This window comes from Salvelinus alpinus, chromosome 1 (genome assembly GCF_045679555.1).
Source record: "Salvelinus alpinus chromosome 1, SLU_Salpinus.1, whole genome shotgun sequence".
NCBI lineage: Eukaryota > Metazoa > Chordata > Actinopteri > Salmoniformes > Salmonidae > Salvelinus > Salvelinus alpinus.
This window is the reverse complement of record NC_092086.1, coordinates 39684377-39703203: the sequence shown is the minus strand read 5'-3', so window position 1 is coordinate 39703203 and position 18827 is coordinate 39684377. Positions and strand designations below refer to the sequence as shown.

Sequence of the window (18827 nt, the reverse complement as noted above, 5' to 3'; positions counted from 1 at the left end):
CAGCCAGGGCGGATTGTCCCAGCTCAGCATGTTTGGTTTCCGGTACTCCGTTTCGGCCCAGGGTATCCTGCACCGGCTTTGCGTACTGTGTCTCCGGGGCGCTGGGAGGGTGCAGTTCGCCCTATGCCTGCGCTCCGCCCGTGCCGGGCGAATGTGGGCATTGAGCCTAAGGGAGAGGTGCGAGTTGTATGCACCAGATCTCCAGTGCTCCCCCACAGCCCGGTCCATCCGGTGCCTCCTCCACGCACCAGGCCTCCTGTAGGTCTCCCCAGCCTGGTGTGCCCTGTGGCAGCCCCACGCACCAGGCTGTCTCTCCGTCTCCTCCCTCCAGGTTCTCTCTCCAGTCCGGAGCTGCCAGAGCCGCCCGTCAGTCCGGAGCTGCCAGAGCCGCCCTCCTGTCCGGAGCTGCCAGAGTCTCCCGCCTGTCCTGGTGCTGGAGGAAGATGCTGGAGGAAACAGGTACAAAAGTATCTATATCCACAGTAAAACGAGTCCTATATATATAACCTGAAAGGCCTCTCAGCATGGAAGAAGCCACTGCTCCAAAACCGCCATAAAAAGCCAGACTACGGTTTGCAATTGCACATGGGGACAAAGATCATACTTTTTGGAGAAATGTCCTCTGGTCTGATGAAGAGCATCATGTTGTGGGGGTGCTTTGCTGCAGGAGGGACTGGTGCACTTCACAAAATAGATGGCATCATGAGGGAGGACAATTATGTGGATATATTGAAGCAATATCTCAAGACATCAGTCAGGAAGTTAAAGCTTGGTCGCAAATGGGTCTTCCAAATGAACAATGACCCCATGCATACTTCCAAAGTTGTGGCAAAATGGCTTAAGTACAACAAAGTCAAGGTATTGGAGTGGCCATCACAAAGCCCTGATCTCAATCCTATAGAACATTTGTGGGCAGTACTGAAAAAGCGTGTGGGAGCAAGGAGGCCTACAAACCTGACTCAGTTACACCAGCTCTGTCAGGAGGAATGGACCAAAATTCACCCAACTTATTTTGGGAAGCTTGTGGAAGGCTACCTGACACGTTTGACCCAAGATAAACATTTTAAAGGCAATGCTACCAAATACTAATTGAGTGTATGTAAACTTCTTACCCACTGGGAATGTGATGAAAGAAATAAAAGCTGAAATAAATCATTCTCAATACTATTATTCTAACATTTCACATTCTTAAAATAAGTTGGTGATCCTAACTGACCTAAAACAGGGAATTGTTACTAGGATTAAATGTCAGGAATTGTGAAAAACTGAGTTTAAATGTATTTGCCTAAGGTGCATGTAAACTTCCGACTTCAACTGTACGCCACTGCTTGTTTCCTGTCTTCCCTTGATTAACATAGCTAGCTAGCATGTAGATTGTAGCTATAGCCAACCTAGGCTAGGTTTACTGCTCTCCCATCTCTCAAAACAAAGTAATCCCCAACAGAAAGTATGAATAAGTGAAATAAGTGAGCTCATGACTGCCAATTTTGATGTCAGCTTTAGAAATACCACAGACTGTATCATAATAAAAAATAACTAGCTAGGATTAGGAGCAGGACAAACATCAGGGCACTACATTGGATCTCCTATGCAGAGGCAATCAAGAGAATTGAGAAAGAATGTGATGCTAGTGTTGAACATATGGTCATGGATGCACCACAGCCATTAATGAACGTTTGTCAATCAAGAGAACCGGACACACTGTGTGTGATAAAAGGGGATTTTGTGGCATTCATTGCAACTGTTATAAATGGTAAGGCTCAAGTGTTAAAGAAATCAAAGAAATTGGACATCATTGTGGCTGCGGCAGAAAAGTTTCTAGGCCTGAAAGTATTCACAGTGGAAGACCTAAGGGTTAAGGGGTAATGACGACGGAAGAAGAACCGCCCTCCCAGACTCGTGAGCCTGGATAAGGGTCAGATTTGACTTTGTGATTTTAATAGAAGATGCAGGGTTATTTTGTATATATTGTTTTGTTAGTATGAATATTTTCATCCAAAACATCTTTCGCTTTTTGGGGATATTTTTGTTGTCATCCTGCACAGTCGGTGGCAGTAATACTCCTTTTCTTGGTTGTAGTCCACCAATAAATCCCAAAGAAGAAGAAGTAGGATCAGTCTCTGGGTTCTTTTCTCCATTAGATTTGTTCAACTCCATCCTCTCTCCTCCGTCCTCTCTGGCCTCCTTTTGAAAAAGGTCAAAGGTAATCGAGGAGAGGTGGCGAGGAGAGGGAAAGTGGACGATAATGCGCTTCTATGACATGAGACTCTCCTTCTCTAATCACGCGTCATCAGGCAAATTATGTTTACATGGTGGAATCCCAAAATAAATGTATAAAGTGATAAAAATATATATATAATTTAGCAAAATGAGAAAGACATTTATAGATAAAAAGATAAGTAGTATATTGTTTTTTAAATGTTAGCATGTTTTTCTCCTTTGAGAAAACAATAGCTGATTTGAAGGGGGTGTGGCAGAATTAAAACCTCTTCTGCAAAAGACTCAGCAAGAATACACTTGTGCTTCCTCGCCCAAAGGAGGCTGTCGGGGAGGGGAGAACCGTCTTCTGTTTACCTTTCTGACGAATTGACACACACCTTGACCTTTTATCGGTTTCCGGCTCACGGCGGAAAGAGGACGGAGGAGAGAGGATGGAGGACAGACTTTTGCCCAAATGAGAAAAGGCCTGGGACAAGTTTTGGTCCTTAATATCCGTGATCCTTGGAACCCCATAGAGGTCGTCAGGTTGTGTTCCTAAAAAACGGAAAATAGTTACCTCTGGTTATTATTGGGGGGAAAAATAGTGTTTTGGGATAAAAGCTCAAAATCAGGTCTGAGGTTAACACGGGCTTAGGAGATGTTATACGTTTTGTTCTATGAGATAATATGAGTCAGTTAACATGACCTTTGAAATATGAAGCCTTTGTGTGCTTTATGTCCTTTTTTTAATTACAGAAATACTTCAAAATTCACAAAAAGTGACGTTAGCTGATGATGATCTCATTGATCAAAAAGTAGAATATCTCCTTAGCCTGTGTTTACCACAGACCTTATTTTTGCAATTTTCCAAAATCACTCATTTTCCCATAGAATTTGGCCAACAAGCCATGGTGGAGTTAGTGGCTGTGTTCCTCTGTCCAGGCGTTGCTGACGCATGCCAGATCTTATAACGTCTGGATAGGTATTTTACGTATCAGCTAACCACATCATGGTTGCGTTCCCCTGCTCACACGTTGCATGCCACGTCATCGACTGTGTCATCGATTGACAGATTGCTATAATATATGATGTGGTTAGTTGATATGTAAAATGCCTATCCAGGTGTTGTAAGATCTGCAAGGAGTCAGCAATGCCTGGGCAGAGGAACGCACCCAATATGTTATAGCAATCTGGTGCCCAATCTCAAGTAACCATTGGTTGATGCATGCAACGTCTGAGCAGGGGAACGCGTCCAGTGCTTACAAAAAGATGCCATTTGTCACGCCCTGACCTTAGAGATCCTTTTTATGTCTCTATTTGGTTTGGTCAGGGTGTGATTTGGGGTGGGTATTCTATGTTCTTTCGTTCTATTATTTGTATTTCTATGTTTTGGCCGGGTAGGGTTCTCAATCAGGGACAGCTGTCTATCGTTGTCTATGATTGAGAACCATACTTAGGTAGCCCTTTTTCCCACCTGTCTTTGTGGGAAGTTGTCTTTGTTAGTTGGCACTATAGCCTTTAGCTTCACGGTTGTTTTGGCTTGTTTATTGTTTTTGTCGGCGTAATATGTACGCTTACCACGCTGCACCTTGGTCCTCTTCATTCAACGGCCGTGACACCATTACTACAGTATGAAGATAGAAATCCCTTACCATGTTTGATCAGACTTGTAAGCGATGTCATGGTGACGTTAGCTGGCTAAACTCATGCCCAGAAACAAGTCATCAGGTCTAACCAATAATCTATATGAATCTTTATCTACATAAAGATTGATGATGCTATGTATTGGCCATTGAGAGGCTTTGAAGCCACCTGTCAGCCATACTGGCACTCCCCAATAGGAGCAGTCCTCCATAAGAATGAATGGAATTCTACAGTATTTACATTAAATGTTTCAAGGACAATTTTTTGTTGTTGTAGTGGGAACATTAACATGAGTCATTTCTAAAAAGGATACTTTTAGGACATTTATATACAGTACCAATCAAAAGTTCGGACACCTGCTCATTCCATTTTTTTTTTTAAACGATTTTCTAAATTGTAGAATAATAGTGAAGACATCAACATTATGGAATAACACATGGAATCATGTAGTAACCAAAAAAGTGTTAAACAAATCAAAATATATTTTAAATTTGAGATTCTTCAAAGTAGCCACACTTTGCCTTGATGATGTCGTGGAAATATACAGTCAATCATATTTCTCAAATACCGGAGCCTATGAGTTCAAATAGACTTTTATTACAGCATAATAAAAGCAGAGCTCGTTCATGAATACAACTACTTTCCAGTCTTGGCTCATACTTCTTATACATTTTTCCTCCTTACGTCACACCCATAGTTACTCCTCTTAATGACTCATCCCCTCTGGCATGTAGCCACCGTTATCTTATTGCCTTGCACTAAGTTTAGTTTGGTTTCATATTAGGGCATGGAAACTGTAGAGTCACACCAATAGTTCAAAAATACCGACATGTACTCGCCTTAAGACAGGTTGATGCATGTAGGACCATAGCAACAGTCCTTGACACTTTACAGAAATAACCAGACATGTCATCCTGCTAACTCCTCTGAAAGGGACACCCATGTTCTGGAAAAGACCCAAGAGGTGTAACCATAGCAACAGCACATATTAGGCCATAACACAGTTACAGGAATAACCAGTCGTGTCCACACTCCAGACAGGTGCATGTCTAATGGTGTCTAATGACCCAGAGCACATATAGAGTGCACCCATCTTACTAGCTCTCCTGCAATTAATAATCAACACACATGGTATGGAAAATTCTCAATAATGACAGCACGCTTGGCATTCTCTCAACCAGCTTCACCTGGAATGCTTTTCCAACAGTCTTGAAGGAGTTCACACATATGCTGAGCACTTGTTGGCTGCATCTCAGTGCTAGAGGCGTCACAACAGACCCTGGTTCGATTCCGGGCTGTATCACAACCGGCCGTGATTGGGAGTCCCATAGGGTGGTGCACAATTGGCACAGCGTCGTCCGGGTTAGGGTTTGGCCGAGGTAGACCGTCATTGTAAATAAGAATTTGTTCTTAACTGACTTGCCTAGTAAAATAAAATAAATAAATATCAATAATATTCATGCAATTACAGAATACAGATAATCTTATACCTGAATCATGTCCTCTAGGAGGATATCTGTCTATGCTATTGTGTAGAACCATATTAAAGTCTCTCCCAAATATCAGCATTGCAGAAGGAAAATGATCTAGGGGTGAATTTGCATTCTCTTTTATATCATCCGATAGTTTTTCATTTGGATTTCTTGAGTTATAACCACAAATATTACAAAGTAAGAACTGTTTTCCAGCAGTTTCAATTACAAAAAATACCCAGTGACTTCTTGTATGAGTCTTAGTTGTTAATACAACAACAACAACAAAAAATGCCCATGCTGAAGATATCTATATCGGTCCACTAATACAGGAGTAGTAAAAGCCCAGTGCACTACTTTTGTGAAAACATTTGAACTAATTGTATTTTAGTGTTTACCAGCATTTGTAACTTGAGTCTGATAATTATCTGTACAAAACAGTTAATCTGATAATACTTGTGGATAATACAGCAGGTCCCGTGTGGCTCAGTTGGTAGAGCATGGCGCTTGCAACGCCAGGGTTGTGGGTTCAATTCTCACGGGGGGACCAGGATGAATATGTATGAACTTTCCAATTTGTAAGTCGCTCTGGATAAGAGCGTCTGCTAAATGACGTAAATGAATATAAATATACACTGCTCAAAAAAATAAAGGGAACACTTAAACAACACAATGTAACTCCAAGTCAATCACACTTCTGTGAAATCAAACTGTCCACTTAGGAAGCAACGCTGATTGACAATAAATTTCACATGTTGTGCAAATGGAATAGACAAAAGGTGGAAATTATAGGCAATTAGCAAGACACCCCCAATAAAGGAGTGGTTCTGCAGGTGGTGACCACAGACCACTTCTCGCTTCCTGGCTGATGTTTTGGTCACTTTTGAATGCTGGCGGTGCTCTCACTCTAGTGGTAGCATGAGACAGAGTCTACAACCCACACAAGTGGCTCAGGTAGTGCAGCTCATCCAGGATGGCACATCAATGCGAGCTGTGGCAAGAAGGTTTGCTGTGTCTGTCAGCGTAGTGTCCAGAGCATGGAGGCGCTACCAGGAGACAGGCCAGTACATCAGGAGACGTGGGGGAGGCCGTAGGAGGGCAACAACCCAGCAGCAGGACCGCTACCTCTGCCTTTGTGCAAGGAGGGGCACTGCCAGAGCCCTGCAAAATGACCTCCAGTAGGCCACCTGTTGTCTATTCCATTTGCACAACAGCATGTGAAATTTATTGTCAATCAGTGTTGCTTCCTAAGTGGACAGTTTGATTTCACAGAAGTGTGATTGACTTGGAGTTACATTGTGTTGTTTAAGTGTTCCCTTTATTTTTTTGAGCAGTGTATATATATATTTTTTTTACCCCCCTTTTTCGTAGTATCCAATTGTTAGTAGTTACTATCTTGTCTCATCGCTACAACTCCCGTACGGGCTCGGGAGAGACGAAGGTCGAAAGCCATGAGTCCTCCGAAACACAACCCAACCAAGCCGCACTGCTTCTTAACACAGCGCGCATCCAACCCGGAAGCCAGCCGCACCAATGTGTCGGAGGAAACACTGTGCACCTGGCGACCTTGGTTAGCGTGCACTGCGCCCGGCCCGCCACAGGATTCGCTGGTGCGCGATGAGACAAGGATATCCCTACCGGCCAAACTCTCCCTAACCCGGACGACGCTAGGCCAATTGTGCGTCGCCCCACGGACCTCCCGGTCGCGGCCGGCTGCGACAGAGCCTGGGCGCGAACCCAGAGTCTCTGGGGGCACAGCTAGCACTGCGATGCAGTGCCCAAGAACACTGTGCCACCCGGGAGGCCCGCGGCAGTTGCATATCTCTCCATTTAACACAGGCATTTGACGTCAACTACAGTCCTCGAATATTAAAAATATGATTACAATAATCACATGTATCCACCAATGCAAAGAAAATAGGCCGCTGGAGAGCCCACACTGCCGCTTTATGGACATCGACTCAATCGTTAGGGCGGAGAGACCTGTATCTTGTCAGTATATCCAAAACCTTTGCTATGACTCACGGTGGCGTTCTGAATTTTGTCGTCTCTTGACCTAGTAAATACTAGATAGTCATAAACCCCTAAAATTGTTATTTTAAAAATGTCATTTTAACCTTAACCACAATGCTAACCATGTAACTTTAAATTAAGACCAAAAGCAAATTTTTTGTTTTCATACATTTTTACGATATATTCATTACGACAACTCTGTTGCAAAACATTTCTTTAACGGAAGCAAACGGAACGAAACGGGGGAGGGACCTACCTTGATTTGTCCAATAGAAACTCTCGTTTTGCAACTGTTTGGCTAATGATTACACCCCTGTTGTGCACACAGTCATTGAATGTGCATGAGATAGAAGAATGCACATATAACGTTTATTGGCGGAGGATGTTTATTTTCTGCACGAGTTATTTATTATTGCCATTCGCTGTCTAGCTTTCTGGTTTAATTACCCTGAAAAAGATTCACTGAACGCAGGTGCGTGTTGTTTACATCTTACTTTGACGTTGTTAATACTGTTGCAAGTGCCTGAAAACAATGTCTAGAGATGATAAAGGTAACTAGATAACCAGTTCAACGCTCATACTAAATCTAGCTACATTACACATTATCGTACTAGCTACAGTAACGTTAACGTTAGACTGGAGAATGGGTCTAGACAGTGCTAGCTACTTACTGGTGTAGCTCAGTTAGGGCAGGTTGTTTAGCTAGCTATCGTTAGCTAACTAACGTTAGCTAGCGTAGTTAACGTTATCTAGTGAGTGCAATACATTTATGCCACATAGCAGCAGATATAATGGCCTTAGCCAACTACTCAAGACAATGCATCACTAGTGTGATGGCATGGAATAGTTAGCAGTGCTAGCTAGCTAGCTATCTGCTTCTCACAAGGTGTTCTGCATTTTTCCTGACGACTGTCAGGAAGCTACAGTCAACTAGATTTGTATAAAAGCGGTATCTATGAAAGTGAGACATTATGTGATTGGTAGGACACAGTTTTGTGAATAATTTGATTTAGGATTTGCCATTACTGTATCTTCCAGGTTGTGATCTCCAGTATTGGTGCCCATCATGGCAGGAGGCATCACAGAGACCGGGGAGCTCTACTCCCCGTATGTGAGTATCAGTATTAGACCCTGCAGTGTTATGCTCATTCTCCTAACTTGTTTCATGTCAGGTATTTGGTGTGCATTATTTTCTATTTTACAATATTTTTGTAAAATGTCACTCCAAAAAAATGTCACTCCATATACGAACTTATACATACGAACAACAACTTCCAGACGCACACAAACAACATCTCATCTGCCCAGACCCGCATGCTCACACCCCCATCCCTAGTGCCTGTATTATTGTTTGCCACTTGGCCTGAAATTGTATCAATTTGTTTTTCTCTGTTGCCCATGCCTTTTCAATATTGACATAAATAAATAATTAGATTTTTTTAAAGTATGTGTTAATGATTGGCATATTGATTTGATTTCCAAGTCTTCAGAGAAAGTTTTTTGAAGATGAGTGATGAGAAGAGAATTGTCCAGGTGTCTCACTACATCCCCCTATGTCATGTCTTGAAATATGCAGACAGAAGGATTAAAATAAAGTTTACATTGTAATACTTATGACAACCAACTTTCTAGCTCCGTCCACAACTTCCAGACTTTATATAATTCCCAGAAAGCATGGATTATTGAGTCGTTATTCGTTTTACACTTAAGACATGACTCTGCCATTGTGCTGTAGAATTTGTGAATTTAGTCTCTTGTGTATATAATATATTCTATATATTAGTTTATACTGGATTACGTGTAAATGTTAGTTAACTGTAATGTCGTTAGTTATACTCCAACTTTCCCTCCATATTGTTCCAACATCAGTTATTTTTTACATCTTTGTTCAAATAGTTTTTTTCCCGAAGAGATTGTCAGTTGGATGTGGTCTCTGCCAGGTTTTTATATCTTCCCTATCATATGAACATCATCTTCTTACTCAAATAAGATTCCCTCAAGGTTGCTCTGATGTCAAAGATTTCAAATCAACATTTTGTGATGTGTAACTTTTAAGTGTGCTGTAAATTCTGAAGAGAGGTTGACAAATGTATAATTGATAGCAAATGCTGAAAAATGATCTAGGCTAAATTAGTTCAAGTTACCTGCATGAGTCCAAAGTCCACAAAATATGTGACAAAATTATTTAAAATAGTGATGTGCACCTACTCTCGTATAGATTACATTTTTATCCCTAAAATGTTCATGAATTCTGCCGCTTGTACAATCGGACCCATAGCACTTTCAGATCACACCTTTGTCCGCCTCCGCATTGACCTCTGTAAAAACATCCAGAGATCAAAGAGCTGGAAATTCAACACCTCCATGCTATCAAACGAAGCGTTCCATACATTGGTCACTACATGGATAGACAACTACACACAAGACAAAGACTCTCCTGTTTCTCTGGCCTAAAGCCACCCTAAGAGGTCATCTGATTGTATATGATTCCTCAGAGAAAAAAGCAATGGAAGCATATAGGTTAGAGCTTGAGAAGTACATTAACAATCTCCAGACAGCACCTCCTGGATTCAACTTAAAGCAGCTAAAGCAAAACTAAACTTGGACTATACTCGGAGAGATATTGCATACCAATTAAAAAAGAGCAGTCGAAGCATACAATCATGGCCATCCGAACAGAAGATGACGAGGTCACATATGATCCAAATAAGATACATTTAACTTTTCATAATTTTTACTGCAAATTTATATGCTTCTGAAAGAGCACATACAGATGCAGAACTCCATTCCTTCCTAGAGGGAATCTCGCTACCTAAACTATCAGAGACCGACCAAGAAGATCTCAACTCCCCTTTCACTCCCGAGGAGGTTTTAGAGGCAATTATCTCCATGTCACCTAACAAATCCCCAGGCCCAAACAGATTTCCCAGAGTTCCACAAAGCTTTTTGGCCACTACAAAATAATTACCATACTGCTCGACGAGACTAAACACTCTTCTGCGCAAAATAATAAAAGTGTACCAAACTGGATTTATTAGAGACAGGTACTCTTCTGATAACATTCGCCGTCTTTTTGATATTATAGATCAAGTAAACGCATGGAAGACCCCTGTTCTGCTGGCTTCACTGGATGCTGAGAAAGCATCCAGTGGGCTCTCGAGTGGCACAGCGGTCTAAGGCACTGCATCTCAGTGCTAGAAGCACCACTACAGACCCTGGTTAGATTCCAGGCTGTATCACAACCGGCCGTGATTGGGAGTCCCATAGGGCTGTGCACAATTAATCCAGCATTGTTAGGGTTTGGCCGGGGTAGGCCGTCATTCATTGTAAATTAAAATTTGTTCTTAACTGACTTGCCTAGTTAAAGAAAAGGTCAAATAAAAAAAAACGTTTGACAGGATGGAGTGAATCTTTCTGTTCTCAGTCTTAGAAAAGTTCAATATGGGCCCAAACTTTATCAAATGGATTAAGTCCCTATATTCTCATCCAAATGCCATGGTGTCTACTAATGGTCTAAACTCTGAGAGATTCTCTTTGGGATGTGGCACAAGACAAGGATGCTCGCTGTCCCCTCTCTCTAAGCGGATGATGTCTTACGATACATATCCAACCCTGAGAAATACCTCCCTTCCATTTCAGACAATTTCTCAGTACGGCAAGTTTTCAGGATATAAGATCAATTTGAATAAATCCATTGTTTGCCCTCTCAATCTTAATCAAATTTAATTTGTCGCATACACATGGTTAGCAGATGTTAATGCGAGTGTAGCGAAATGCTTGTGCTTCTATTTCCGACAATGCAGTAATAACCAACAAGTAATCTAACCTAACAATTCCACAACTACTACCTTATACACACAAGTGTAAAGGGATAAAGAATATGTACATAAAGATATATGAATGGGTGATGGTACAGAGTGGCATAGGCAAGATGGTATAGAGTACAGTCTATACATATGAGATGAGTAATGTAGGGTATATAAACTTAAAGTGGCTAGTGATACATGTATTACATAAAGATGGCAAGATGCAGTAAATGATATAGAGTACAGTATATACATATGAGATGAGTAATGTCGGGTATGTAAACATTATATTAAGTGCCATTGTTTAAAGTGGCTAGTGATAAATCTTTACATAATTTCCATCAATTCCCATTATTAAAGTGGCTGGAGTTGAGTCAGTATGTTGGCAGCGGCCACTAAATGTTAGTGGTGGCTGTTTAACAGTCTGATGGCCTTGAGATAGAAGCTGTTTTTCAGTCTCTCGGTCCCTGCTTTGATGCACCTGTACTGACCTCGCCTTCTGGATGATAGCGGGGTGAACAGGCAGTGGCTCGGGTGGTTGTTGTCCTTGATGATCTTTATGGCCTTCCTGTGACATCGGGTGGTGTAGGTGTCCTGGAGGGCAGGTAGTTTGCCCCCGGTGATGCGTTGTGCAGACCTCACTACCCTCTGGAGAGCCTTACGGTTGTGGGCGGAGCAGTTACCGTACCAGGCGGTGATACAGCCCGACAGGATGCTCTCGATTGTGCATCTGTAGACGTTTGTGAGTGCTTTTGGTGACAAGCCGAATTTCTTCAGCCTCCTGAGGTTGAAGAAGGCGCGGCAGCGCCTCTTCACAATGCTGTCTGTGTGGGTGGACCAATTCAGTTTGTCCGTGATGTGTACACCGAGGAACTTAAAACTTTCCACCTTCTCCACTACTGTCCCGTCGATGTGGATAGGGGGGTGCTCCCTCTGCTGTTTCCTAAAGTCCACAATCATCTCATTTGTTTTGTTGACGTTGAGTGTGAGGTTATTTTCCTGACACCACACTCCGAGGGCCCTCACCTCCTCCCTGTAGGCCGTCTCGTCGTTGTTGGTAATCAAGCCTACCACTGTAGTGTCGTCCGCAAACTTGATGATTGAGTTGGAGGCGTGCATGGCCACGCAGTCGTGGGTGAACAGGGTGTACAGGAGAGGGCTCAGAACGCACCCTTGTGGGGCCCCAGTGTTGAGGATCAGCGGGATGGAGATGTTGTTACCTACCCTCACCACCTGGGGGGCGGCCCGTCAGGAAGTCCAGGACCCAGTTTCACAGGGCGGGGTCGAGACCCAGGGTCTCGAGCTTGATGACGAGTTTGGAGGGTACTATGGTGTTAAATGCTGAGCTGTAGTCGATGAACAGAATTCTCACATAGGTATTCCTCTTGTCCAGATGGGTTAGGGCAGTGTGCAGTGTGGTTGCGATTGCGTCGTCTGTGGACCTATTGGGTCGGTAAGCAAATTGGAGTGGGTCTAGGGTGTCAGGTAGGGTAGAGGTGATATGGTCCTTGACTAGTCTCTCAAAGCACTTCATGATGACGGAAGTGAGTGCTTCGGGGCGGTAGTCGTTTAGCTCAGTTACCTTAGCTTTCTTGGGAACAGGAACAATGGTGGCCCTCTTGAAGCATGTGGGAACAGCAGACTGGGATAAGGATTGATTGAATATGTCCTTAAACACACCAGCCAGCTGGTCTGCGCATGCTCTGAGGAGGCGGCTGGGAATGCGGCTGGGAATGCTCTATGCAGACGCTCTGCCCGTTCCAATGGAAGACACAGGCTTTCAATACCTTGGAATCTTTGTAACACCAGATCTGAATTGCCTTTTCAACTACCACTCCTGGATCGAATCAAGAATGACCTCCGAACCTGGATTTCCCTACCAATTAGCTTAGTCAGAAGAATCAATGTTATCCATATCAACATACTCCCTAGATTGAACTATTTATTTCAGATGCTTCCATGCTATTGCCCAGTTTCATTTTCCAAAACAACCAACCAACGCATCAGTATTGTTCAAAAGTTTGAAAGACAAGCACTTTTTTTGTCCATTTAAAATAACATCAAATTGATCAGAAATACAGTGTAGATATCTACATATTGTTAATGTTGTAAATGACTATTGTAGCTGGAAATGGCAGATTTTTTTAAATGGAATATCTACATAGGCCTACAGAGGCCCATTTATCAGCAACCATCATTCCTGTATTCCAATGGCACGTTGTTAGCTAATCCAAGTTTATAATTTTAAAAGGCTAGTTGATCAATAGAAAACCCTTTTACAATTATGTTAGTACAGCTGAAAACTGTTGTCCTGATTTTAAAGAAGCAATAAAACTGGTCATTTTTAGACTAGTTGAGTATCTGGAGCATCATCATTTGTGGTTTTGATTACAGACTCAAAATGGCTCTAACCAGAATATAAAGAGGAGGGTGAGGCCCCGGTGCACAACTGAGCAAGAGGATAAGTACATTAGTATGTCTAGTTTGAGAAACAGACGCCTCACAAGTCCTCAACTGGCAGCTTCATTAAATGGTGTCAATAAAACACCAGTCTCAACGTCAACAGTGAAGAGGCGACTCCGGGATGCTGGCCTTCTAGGCAGAAAAAAAACAAGGACATTTCTAAGTGACCCAAAACATTTGAACGGGAGTGTATATGGGGCAATAAAAAAACCTAGAATCAAGTTCTACACTCTATCGAAACCTGAATCTAAGGGTGGTCTTGCCCTTCCCTGCCTTTAAATCAAATTGGATTTGTCACATGTGCCGAATACAACAGTGAAATGCTTACTTACAAGCCCTTAACCAACAATGCACTTTTAAGAAAAATACCCCCCCAAAAATAAGAGATAAAAGTAACAAATAATCAAAGAGCAGCAGTAAAATATAAATTGCGAGGCTATATACAGGGGGTACTGGTACACAGTCAATGTTCGGGGGCTCCGGTTAGTCGAGGTAATTGAGATGTGTACATGTAGGTAGAGTTATTAAAGTGACTATACATAGATAATAACAGAGTAGGAGCAGTGTAAAGTGTGTGGGGGGGGGCGGCAGTGCAAATTGTCTGGGTAGCCATTTGAGTAGATGTGCAGGACTCTTATGGCTTCGTGGTAGAAGCTGTTTAGAAGCCTCTTGGACCTAGACTTGGCACTCCGGTACCACTTGCCGTGCGGTAGCAGAGAAAACAATCTATGACTAGGGTGGCTGGAGTCTTTGACAATTTTTAGGGCCTTCCTCTGACACAGCCTGGTATAGAGGTCCTGGATGGCAGGAAGCTTGGCCCCAGTGATGTACTGGGCCGTAAGCACTACCCTCTGTAGTGCCTTGCAGTCGGAGGCCGAGCAGTTGCCATACCAGGCAGTGATGCAACCAGTCAGGATGCTCTCAATGGTGCAGCTGTAGAACTTTTTGAGGATCTGAGGACCCATGCCAATCTTTTCAGTCTCCTGAGGGTAGTGGTTTTGTCGTGCCCTCTTCACTTCTGTCTTGGTGTGCTTGGACCATGTTAGTTTGTTGGTGATGTAGATGCAAGGAACTTGAAGCTATCAACCTGCTTCACTACAGCCCCGTTGATGAGAATGTTGGTGTGCTCGGTCTTTCTTTTCCTGTAGTCCACAATCATCTCCTTTGTCTTGATCACGTTGAGGGAGAGGTTGTAGTCCTTACTGTTACATGGTCAGGTCTCTGACCTCCTCCCTATAGGCTGTCTCATCGTTGTCGGTGATCAGGCCTACCACTGTTGTGTCATCGGCAACTTAATGATGGTGTTGGAGTCGTGCCTGGCCGTGCAGTCATGAGTGAACAGGGAGTACAGGAGGGGACTGAGCACGCACCCCTAAGGGGCCCCCGTGTTGAGGATCAGTGTGGCGGATGTGTTGTTACCTAATATTACCACATGGGGGCGGCCCGTTAGGAAGTCCAGGATCCAGTTGCAGAGGGTGGTGTTTAGTCCCAGGGTCCTTAGCTTAGTGGTGAGCTTTGAGGGCACTATGGTGTTGAACGCTGAGCTGTAGTCAATGAATAGCATTCTCTCATAAGTGTTCCTTTTGTCCAGGTGTGAAAGGGCAGTGTGGAGTGCAATAGAGATTGCATAATCTGTTGGGGAGGTATGCAAATTGGAGTGGGTCTAGGGTTTCTGGGTTAATGGTGTTGATGTGAGCCATGACCAGCCTTTCAAAGCACTTCATGGCTGCAGACTTGAGGTGCTACGGGTTGGTAGTCATTTAGGCAGGTTACCTTGGTGTGCTTGGGCACAGGGACTATGGTGGTCTGCTTGAAACATGTTGGTATTACAGACTCAGACAGGGAGAGGTTGAAAATGTCAGTGAAGACACTTGCCAGCTGGTCAGCGCATGCTCGGAGTACACGTCCTGGTAATCCGTATGGCCCTGTGGCCTTGTGAATGTTGACCTGTTTAAAGGTCTTTCTCGCATCGGCTGTGAAGAGCGTGATCATAAAGTCGTCCGGAACAGCTGATGCTCTCATGCATGTTTCAGTGTTCCTTGCCTCGAAGCAAGCATGGAAGTAATTTAGCTCGTCTGGTAGGTTCGTGTCACTGGGCAGCTCGGCTGTGCTTCCCTTTTTAGTCTGTAATAGTTTGCAAGCCCTGCCACATCTGATGAGCATCGGAGCCGGTGTAGTACGATTTGATCTTAGTCCTGTATTGACGCTTTGCCTGTTTGATGGTTCGTCGGAGGACATAGTGAGATTTCTTATAAGCTTCCAGGTTAGAGTCCCGCTCCTTGAAAGCAGAAACTCTACCCTTAGCTCAGTGCGGATGTTGCCTGTAATCCATGGCTTCTGATTGGGGTATGTACGTACAGTCGCTGTGGGTACGATGTCATCGATGCACTTATTGATGAAGCCAGTGACTGATGTGGTGTACTCCTCAATCTCATCGGAAGAATCCCAGAACATATTCCAGTCTGTGCTAGCAAAACAGTCCTGTAGTTTAGCATGTACTTCATCTGACCACTTTTTTATAGACTGAGTCACTGGTGCTTCCTGCTTTTATTTTTGCTTGTAAGCAGGAATCAGGAGGATATAATTATGGTCAGATTTGCCAAATGAAGGGCAAGGGAGAGCTTTGTACGCGTATCTGTGTGTGGATTAAAGGTGGTCTAGAGTTTTTTTTTTTCTCTCTGGTTTCACATTTAACATGCTGGTAGAAATGAGGTAAAATGGATTTAAGTTTACCTGCATTAATTTCCCCGGCCACTAGGAGTGCCACCTCTGGGTGAGCGTTTTCCTGTTTGCTTATTGCGGTATACAGCACATTGAGTGCTGTCTTAGTGCCAGCATCGGTCTGTGGTGGTATGTAGACAGCTACAAAAAAAATACAGATAGTGTGGTCTACAGCTTATCATGAAATACTCTACCTCAGGCAATCAAAACCTAGAGACTTCCTTAGATATCGTGCACCAGCTTTTGTTTACAAATATACATAGACCACCACCTCTTGTCTTACCAGAGGCTTCTGTTCTATCCTGCCGATACAGTGTATAACCCACCAGCTGAATGTTATTCATGTCGTCGTTCATCCACGACTCGGTGAAACATAAGATATTACAGTTTTTAATGTCCCGTTAGTAGGATATACGTGCTTTTAGTTCGTCCAATTAATTATCCAGCAATTGTACGTTGGCCAATAGGAGGCAGATTAGCCACTCTTCAGCGGATCCTCACAAGGCACCCTGATCTTCTTCCGCGATACCGCTTCCGTCTCTTTCTCCTGCAAATGACGGGGATGAGGGCCTGTTCGGGTGTCTGGAGTAAATCATTAAAGAAAAATGATTCATCCAATTCAAGGTGAGTAATCACTGTTCTGATGTCCAGAAGCTCTTTTTGGTCATACGAGACGGTAGCAGCAACATTATGTACAATTGTACTACTGGTCTGCCCAAATCAGCAACATGTTAACATGGATCACAAACAGACAAGACTCAATGTGGATTCAGATAGAGGCCCAATCCTGTGGTTAATTTCCCCTAAGCTCAATTATATTCATTAATGACTTTAGTGATGTGGGGAACATACCCAAAACCTTTGATTTACAACACCCTACTAACATGGAAGGACTTCAAGAAATACCTTGGCATTTCCTCCCAGATATGCTCTCACTTGCCTATAGTAAACAACCCAGACTCGCCAAAAGGCCAGAGTGATGCCAACTTTCATCTTTGGCATACTCTCAGGATCAGGACCTATTCAGACCTGTTTCATCAGAATGCAACTACACTGAAATCCTTTCAAGAGCTCTGCAGGGAATTCGATGTGCACATTTTCTGTTGTTGATATCTTCAAATTAGACACGTCATTTCCTCTTTCACTTCCAAGGGGAGGTTTAGAGCTCATCTCAATTAAGTTGAGACCCTTCTTGCTACAGCACAATCCATCAAAGGCAAAATCTCCAATATCTATAAATTCCTATACGAGAGTGTGGGTTCCTCCTTACTCTTAAAATAATCTGGGAAAAGGACCTTTGTCTGATTATCAGTGATGAGTTATGAGCGGAGGTTTTGCGACAGGACATGCGGCTCCTCTACTAATATAAAAATGAAAGTATATAATTACACATTTTTGTTCAAATTGTATTACACCCCAGTGAGACTCCATAGAATGAATACAGATATTTTTCTTTATTGTAAAATATGTACCTCTGAAAGTAGAACTTATATGCATGTATTTTGGAGTTGTAGAGAGATCTGGTCATCTATACATACTACTGCATGTACAGTTTGATATGACCTCGTGTCTCTATCTTCTTAATGTTCAGCAGGACTTTGTTCTTGATCTAGACAGAGAGAATTTGTTTAAGACTATCACATACTTTGTGACACATACTTTAAAATGTATTCTCCTGCTGGGGGCTTCTAATTCCTCCCCTGCATTTTAAAATGAGGATAGATCAGATCGTTGACTTTCTCCCTCTTGAAAAGCTCACTTATGACCTCCGCAAGAGACATCCCAGGTTTGATAGACTCTGGTCTCCACAACTCAACTATATTTCAAACTGGGCAGAGTGAATGGGGTGATTTAAGAAAATGTGTGTGTCTGTACAGGAAGTGTAAGTTGCTCTAAAGCTAATTCTTTACTTGTTGTCTTTGCGAAAGCTGGAAATATCTAACACGATTACTGATAGTGCTGCTGCAAATTTGTTTGTTATTTTATTTTATTCTATAATTTGTCTGCCACATCTGTGAATATGGAATGTGTTTTGTTTGTTGATTTGAAAAACAAGAACTTAATACATCTTTAAATTATACAATAGTGATGTAGAGCAGAAATGTTGTGGGGAGCACGTGCGGTGGTTACTCATCTGGTCAGGACACTGAAAAGAGGAAGAAGGAATGCTTAGGCACTGAAAAAGTCTACCACTGATGAACTTTGATGACCCACACCATAAATTCTGTTTAGCAAAGCGTTATTGTGAGGCCTGTCTAGGTATGTCACAAGTTCCTGCAGGGACTGATATCAGCATGGCTGTGTCTGCTTCAGCTGTTTTAAGGCTAGTTGTCTTGTGGTTAAAGTGCCCTTTCTAGATGAAATATTAACGGACTAAAGGAATGGATAGGGATAAGGGCTTTTTAGTGATCTGACCTTCTGTTCACTGGTCTATCTGTATGTCACGGTGTCAGCCCTACGTCTCTACTGCTAGATGGGACTGTAATAGTCCACAGCTGAGGACAGTGTT

General features: G+C 42.9%; 1 protein-coding gene across 3 annotated transcripts in view; it reads left to right on the top strand.

The window, feature by feature from the left end:
- Positions 1-7622: 7622 nt before the first annotated feature.
- LOC139575605 (transmembrane protein 104-like) overlaps positions 7623-18827 on the top strand; it is an 84016-nt gene continuing 72811 nt past the window's right edge. For 2 of the 3 annotated variants that reach the window (XM_071400765.1, XM_071400746.1), the window contains exons 1-2: positions 7623-7800; positions 8367-8439. In XM_071400765.1, the coding sequence (XP_071256866.1) occupies positions 8395-8439 (45 nt within the window). In that variant the 5' untranslated portion in view covers positions 7623-7800; positions 8367-8394. The remainder of the gene's footprint in view (positions 7801-8366; positions 8440-18827) is intronic. The other variant, XM_071400755.1, reaches the window with a different exon arrangement.